Raw genomic sequence first — 7,845 nt, forward strand, 5'->3', positions numbered from 1 at the left:
TGCCGAAGGGGACGAGCCAAAATTACATGTAACATTCTAAATTTTCGATCTTTTTCCCGGGATTTATGAAATGAATATTTTGGCCAAATGCACTTATAGTGAGATCTCACCCGGAACCGCGCATTCACGGGATGCTAACCTTAGGGGTAAGGCCATTATGGGATTGAGTTCGCACGACCAAAGAACTCGACCTTGGTTCGACTTTCGACTATAAAGATTGACGAGGGAATGTTTTGGGCCAACAGAGACCGATCTATTTGATTGATCGTGTCCGCAGGGAACTAGCGACAGACCCTCGTAATTACATGACAATCGAGGTCGCCTTGGTTCGAGCAAACTTAAACGTGATTTGACTTAGTATCGGTCACGGTTCAAGAGCACGTAATCCCAATGAGCCACCCGTTAGCAAGAGATAAGCTAAAGTCGCGATTGTTCGATTCTAGTCATTTCTTAGAATTCGGGCCCGGGAATCGAGAATTTCGAAAGTGACAATTTTTAGCGGCCGATGGCGTTTTTGGTGTGGCCAACCTTGGGGCCACCCGTTTTTGTAAAAAAAATGGATTTCGGTTCAGGGCCGGAAAAATGACCATTTTGCCCCTGGGACCGCGAACGAATTTTGAGGACTGGATTAAGTCGAAGGACTGAGAATTATCCTGTTTGACCGAAAATGGGAGGACAAAATTGCCCCTCTTCTCCCATGAGTAATTACTCTTTTGCCCCTGGAATTATTGGATAAGGTTAAGCGTGGGCCGTCGGATTTGGGATAAGATCAAATCTTGGCCATTGGATCGGAGGGGTAGTTAGAAGGGGTATTTTAGTAATTTTCGGCGGGGTTTAGAGTGCAATTATTGGGGGTCCCATATAAATAATCATTTCTCTCTCTCTTCCATAATTCTCCCTTTTTCTCTCTCTCCTCACCCCCCCCACCGATCGGCACTCTCTCTCTCCCTTCTCCGTGCGTGAGCCACCTTGGCCGGCCACCAGCTCGCAAGCCGCCTAGTCGCCGCCCCTTCCGCCGTTCACCGCCGCCGCTTCTTCTTCTTCTTCCCGGCCGTGCCTCACCACCGTCCGCCTGTCTCACTCTCCCTGTTCGCCTCCCCTATTCTGTTCAGCCATCACCGAGCCACCCCAGGCCACCCTTCCCTGGTCCATACGACCCCATCGCCGTCCCCAGCAGGCCGATCGCCGCCCGCCAGCCACCCGTCCACGGCGACTCGGCCGCTTGGCCACCGGCGCCGCTTGGCCACCGGCGCCGCTGCTCGGCTGCTGCTGCTGGTCTAGTCATTCCAGCCTCTTGTCCGGCCTGTTTGTCACGCATTTCTAAGGTAAGTGACTCCCCCAAATATTACCTAGGACCTCGGGTATTGCTAAACATGTTTAGGACTCGGTTCGGGTAGTTTAAGGGCTGTTTGAAGCATGTGAAGGGGGCTGGATAGTATGGCTGTTGTGGACTGATTTGTGGGAGGAAAAATGCGAGGTTTAGGAGGCTCGGATAGGGCTGAGGTGACGCGGAATGATCTGAGCTGGATTGTGCGTTTTATTGGTAGTTTTATGGCTTGAATGGGTTTATTTGAATGATTGTATGGCTTGTGATTGTTGGCTGGTTTGGAATGTGTTTCGGGCTGAATGTGGTTTGGCCGTGTGCCGTGTGTGTGTGATCGTGAGGTGTGCTGGTGTGATCGTGTAATGAGGTCGCGTGCCAAGTGTAAGTGGACGTGTGATGTGTTTGTGCGACGAGGATGTGCATTTGCGAAGTGTATGTGAGGTGTGAGATTGTGTGTGGTCGTGCGTATGTGTGGCCGTGTGGTACGTGTGGTACGAAGGTACGGGAAGGTTGGATTGGTTGGAAAAAGTGATACCCTGAGGCACGTTCGTTTACGCGAGGTAAGTTCCGTCCTGAGGCGTGTTCGTTTACGCGGGACGATGTCGTCCCTGACGAGGTGACGATGCCCGGCCCGACGGGGTGACGATGCCTGACGAGGTCAGAAGATCGTTGGCCTGATGCGTTTTACGCGGGCGCGGTGGTGGTGGAAAAGTTGGGAATGAGTTGGACTTGGCTTGACGTGTGAGAATTGTGAAAGTTGACGCATGGTGTGAGTTAGTATGCGAGTGTGGTTTGTATCGTGTGATGTAGTGCTCGATTATGGGGTAAAACTACTAGGCATAGTATGGGACGTGCCCAAGTGGGTTTTGCCTTATAATCGAGGCACGCGCGACTGTGATGCATTGATGCATGTGAATTCTTATTACATGCTTTGGTTTTGTGATATGGGTGAGGCATCATTGTGGCATGTTGGCTGTATTATTATCTGACGTGTAGGGATGTGCATGATGGATCCCAGGTAGGATCGTATGTGTTTGTTAGTATGGTTGATCGTTGTGTGTTATGCGTGTTTCGTCTGGCGGTACGTGAGAGCCTATGTGGGGTTTGGGGTTGTGCACTTATTGAGATTCGTCTCATAGTTGTATAACCACAATTTCAGACCCCCAGCCTTAAACCAGGAGTCCCGCCTCCTCTTTTTGGAGTTTGAGGAGCCGTCCATGGTGCCCCATTGGAGCCGCAGGCCTTGCAACCATCTCAGGCGATTCCCCCGTATCGTGGTTCAAGTGATCTTCCGGGGGCTCGAGCCAGAAGACTCAGGAGCAGAATGGGAGGAGGGCGACCGTTAGGTTTCCCTAGGGTATTTTAGGGGTTGCGTAAAATAGATCTGACCAGTCACCTTTTGATAAATAGGTCGACTTATAGTGAAGCTAAGTTAATCAAACCACCCGATTCTTTTTGTTATGTCGGTGGTTTCGGATGCTTGTTTGCTAGGTATGTCTGTAACACGATGTTTGTATGCTCGGTTCAGTGGCATTGTATAAAAATGATTGTTGTTGTTCTTCGACTGTCTTGATGATCTACTCTATCGTCGTCTTAATAGTACGGGTGTTTGTTTATTCGTTTTCGCTTGTGTCTCTGATGTTTGGGTTGGGTCGGCGATGTTCCTGGGACGTCGCAATCATTCGACCAGTGAGGGATGTCGCGAGCTCGATGGGATTCGGGGCATGACACTACATGCTTGACTCGATATGGCTCATACGAGTTCCTCGTCATACCATTCGGCCTGACAAATGCCCTAGCTACTTTCTGCACGCTAATGAACAAGGTACTTCATCATTTCCTTGATCGATTCGTAGTGGTTTTGTGACATCCGGAGAATTCGTAATAGTATGTTTGTGACATTAGAAATTTTCTATATTTGAAAATGATACTTAGATTTAAAGCTAAGTATTATTTTCGAGTTAGTATTCGTGCGGACGCGTAGAAATTTTCGTTGGATCGTATTTCGCGAAGCGCGGATTCGGAAACGTAATCGTACCGAGTCCGACGTGTTTAATATTTAGACGTTGTCGTGTGCGTTAATCGTAGTGCGGTGTTAATTTAATTACCGTTGTCTTGGTAACTAGTGGGTATTATTATTATTATTATTATTATTATTATTATTATTGATTAATCTTGGTTAAGTAATGTTATTGCTGTAAAGAAAAGGGGGAAGAAATCTTCTCAAAATATCTTCTTGACTCTTCTTTCTCTCACGTGGCTATTGAAGAAAAGTTGACCGAATGCCATTTGTCCCCTTGAGCTAGACACCTAAGCCTTGGGTAATCATTTTCCTTGGCCAAGACTCCTACCCACTGATTTCTTCCACCTGGCCATGATGAAGAGATAAGGTGCCACATGTGAATACAATGAATTTACCCACCCCTTCGTATACTTCTCAGTTTTCATCTTCGCCTGGGTAATTACCGAAGATCATTTCACCCAAACCCACACTCTCTCCTTCACTTTCTACTCTCACCATCACCGATCCAAAAATCTGTGGAAGAGTTTTAAGCTTTGGGGTATTCAGATTCTGTGCAAGGTAAGTGAAAACTCTAGGTTTAAGCTAAGAAAATCTACTTGGCACTTGTAACTTGGTTGCTTGAGAAAGGTTATTTTTGATGTGAAATAGTGAGGTTGTGATGATGGTTGAATCTGTTTTGCTGGCTCTGTGCACGTTCAAATGGATGTGATTTGTTTCCTTAAAGTATGGCGATAATCAACAAGCGAAATGATTAAATTTGATCGTGTAAGTGTAATCTTTGAGGTGATTGTTGGACTCTTCTTATTGGTCTATGTATGTTTAAACAGAATAGAAAATCGTTTTACTCAAAGTGATGATTATGTTTATTTTGATACTCAAAGTGATGATTATGCTTATTTTTGATACTCAAAGTTATGATTATGCTTATTTTTTATACTCAAAGTGATGATTATGCTTATTTTGATACTCAAAGTGATGATTTTGCTTATTTTTAAAACTGGGCAGATTTTAATCTCAAAATCTGATTCTGTATACTTTTTAAATTGTTCAGACTTTACTTTCAGAACTTACGTTCAGACTTTACCTTCAGACCTTACGTTTAGACTTTACCTTCATACCTTACCACTCAGACTTTACTTCAGAATTTACCGCTCAGACTTTACTGTTCAGACTTTACCATTCAAACTTTACCTTCAGACTTTAGCCTTCTGAGTCTGAATTCGCTTCTGAGTCTGAACCCGGTTCTGAATCTGAATTTGCTTCTGAGTCTGAATTCGCTTCTGAGTCTGAACCCACCTCTGAGTCTGAACTTGCTTCTGATGACTCGAATTTGCTTCTGAGTCTGAACCCGGTTCTGAGTCTGAATTCGCTTCTCAGTCTGAACCTGGTTCTGAGTTTGAATTTGCTTCTGAGTCTAAATTTGCTTCTGAGTCTGAACCCACCTTTGAGTCTGAACTTGCTTCTGATGACTCGAATTTGCTTCTGAGTCTGAACTCGGTTCTGAGTCTGAATTCGCTTCTAAGTTTGAACCCGGTTCTGAGTCTGAATTTACTTCTGAGTCTAAATTCGCGTCTGAGTCTTAACCCACCTCTGAGTCTAAACTTGCTTCTGATGACTCGAATTTGCTTCTGAGTCTGAACCCGGTTCTGAGTCTGAATTCGCTTCTGAGTCTGAACTCAGTTCTGAGTCTGAATTTGCTTCTGAATCTGAATTCGCTTCTAAGTTTGAATCCACCTCTGAATCTGAACTTGCTTCTGATGACTCAAATTTGCTTCTGAGTCTGAACCCGGTTCTGAGTCTGAATTCGCTTCTGAGTCTGAACCCGGTTCTGAGTCTGAATTCGCTTCTGAGTCTAAACCCACCTCCCGAGTCCGAACTTGCTTCGATGACTCGAATTTGCTTCGAGTCCGAACCCGGTTCGAGTCCGAATTCGCTTGAGTCCGAACCCGGCCCGAGTCTAAATTTGCTCCGAGTCCGAATTCGCTCGAGTCCGAACCCACCTCCGAGTCTAAACTTGCTTCGATGACTCGAATTTGCTTCGAACCCTAATTTGCTTATGAGCTGAGTTTGCTTATGAGTTCGAAATGTATTGTTTCTTTTTTTAAATTGCTCGGATGATGCATTTCATGGCTTTAAAGCACAAAAACCGTGATGGCTCGGTATGGGACGGGCCAAATCGGACTTTTGCATGCAGATACTTGGTTGTCATGACTTGCATGGGAATAATATTAATTCCGTCGCCCATTTAGTGGTGTGTGACGATGCCCCGTGTGTCAGGATGCCCCGTAGGTTGGGATGCCCCGGGGAGTGTTTCGGGATGCCTCGGGAGTCGAGATGCCTCGTTGGTCGGGATGCCCCGGGTGTGTGCCGGGATACCTCGGAGTTGGGATGCCTCGTTGGTCGGGATGCCCCGGGAGTGTTCGGGAGGATGAAGTAATGAACCTAATCGCATGAGCACAAATGTTTTACATCATGCTTGCGTCTGAGTGAAAATATCATGGTATGTTGCATTATTCAGATTTTGCGGCACATCCAGACGGAAAAGGTATAACTTGCATTCAAGTTCTATGCACATCGTTTGCTATGCATGCATATGTGTTTATGCCAGGGGAAGTGGTAAGCTGATATTCCTAACTTAAAACTAGAGATTTCATTTACTGGGCTTCGGCTCATTCCATTATTTTTCAGACTTGTAGGATTGATGTTCCACAGCCCCTACATTTTGGAGTTCCTATTCATTTTGATGCTGTTTATGAGGATGTGTTTGCGCCGGAGTTTGACGCCGTATATACTAAGTGTAGTTCTACGATATGGGTTGATGTGGGGCTTCCGGAATGGGTTCCTTATCTTTTTGTTTGTTGGTATTTCAACTTGGAGGGCGAGTTGATTGGCCCGTTGAGGGGCTTCGACCTAGACGATGGTGGTTCCGCAGCGGAGGGTGAAGTGATCGACCCGTGACAGCTTCGGACTTTAGGCAAACTTTTGGATGAAGGATCTAGTTGGAGATAGGCAACCCTGACCTACCCAGTTTTTGTTTTTTTGTACTTGTGTGATGCTTTGTCTGGGTTGTAAATATGACAAGGGTTTATTAATGAGAAGAAAAAGTATTTTGACTAAATTTCTGTGATATTCATGTTTAGTCTTTATTTTCCGCTGGCTAATTTATTAATAATATTAATTGGTAAGTGTCGCGCGTGACGTTCTGGGCGTCACAGCCTATTTGGTATCAGAGCAGGTTTTACCCATGGAGTGATAAGGTGCGCTTAGAATTTGGAGTAGTAGACTTGACTTAGATTGCGCGAGTGTAGAAAATCAAGTGCATGTGTTTGCCCTTGATTGATTTTGTGCTACAAGTAACTTTTGTTGCTTATTAGTAAGCAATATATGTAGGTATTGCAGGATGAGTTCGGATAGCAATGTAGAAAAGGACCCTATGTTGGAAGGAATCCTCCAAGTGCTTGCCAATGTCGGAAGTTTAATGGAGAAGCAGGAACTACAACGAGCTGCCTCTGGCTCTGGTAATGGCGAACGTCGTTTACAAGGTCTGGTCGAACAATTTTTGAAACTGAAACCACCACGGTTTGCTGGAACTGGAAATCCTGAAGAGGAGGAAGCATGGATTGACGGGATGGAGAAGATATTCGATCTACTGGACTGTAATGACGTTGACAAAATAGCCCTAGCAGAATACCAACTCCAAGGAAATGCTAGACACTGGTGGAAGGCATCCAAGGGGACCGTGTTTCCAACCGGCATTAATGAAACTTGGGGCGTTTTTGTCAAGGCATTTTTCGGGAAATATTTCTCGGATTGTGCCCAGGATAAAAAGGTGATGGAGTTTATGCAACTGAAACAAAATGACCTGACTGTGGACCAGTATGAAGCTAAGTTTGCAGAACTTTCAAGGTTCGCCCCCAGGTTGGTTGAAGACAAGGAAGACAAAGCTAAGAGATTTCGAGACGGCTTGAGACCAGATGTCATAAGTAAGCTAGTGCCCTTGAATTTGAAGGATTATAATGAGTTGTACGAATGCGCACAACTTGTTGAAAAGGATTTGGCGGAGTTAGCGAAGACAACATTGACTTTCCAAGCACGACCCAATCGCCAAACTTTCCAACCTAATGTTCATCGTGACAAGAGGCCCATGTAAACTGAAAAACTGTTCAAAATAAAAGGAACAATGTTGGAAGTTTTGGATTCACACGGAACAATCGACCGGCGATGCATATGCAATCTCCTAATAATATATGTCGCACTTGTGGCAAGCGACATGAAGGTACGCCATGCCCAGCTTTAAGGGAGTGTTATTGGTGTGGACAGCGAGGTCACATATTAAGAGATTGTCCAGTAATGAAGCAACAACGTATCACGCCTCCACAACAACTACAGCAGTCATCTCAAAACAAGATCTCGCAACAGGGAAATTCCCCGAGGCCACCAGCTCAAGGTCGAGTTTACGCAGTCACACAGGAGGAAGCTGAAGCCTCCAAGACAGTTA

The 7,845-nt window shown here is 45.4% G+C and overlaps 1 protein-coding gene across 1 annotated transcript; it reads left to right on the forward strand.

Annotated features, from left to right (window-relative positions):
- The first annotated feature begins 6,747 nt into the window (after positions 1-6,747).
- Positions 6,748-7,497, forward strand: LOC115689109 (uncharacterized). The gene has a single exon (XM_030615085.1). It carries the CDS (start codon positions 6,748-6,750, stop codon positions 7,495-7,497), a length of 750 nt encoding a protein of 249 aa, XP_030470945.1.
- The last annotated feature ends 348 nt before the right edge of the window (positions 7,498-7,845 follow it).

This window comes from Syzygium oleosum, unplaced genomic scaffold (assembly GCF_021117445.2).
Source record: "Syzygium oleosum isolate NSW1041296 unplaced genomic scaffold, Sole_v2.1 Sole_v2.02, whole genome shotgun sequence".
Lineage (NCBI taxonomy): Eukaryota > Viridiplantae > Streptophyta > Magnoliopsida > Myrtales > Myrtaceae > Syzygium > Syzygium oleosum.

Coding starts and splice junctions, on each gene's coding strand:
- LOC115689109 (XM_030615085.1), top strand. CDS start 6,748: ATGAGTTCGGATAGCAATGTAGAAAAGGACCCTATGTTGGAAGGAATC.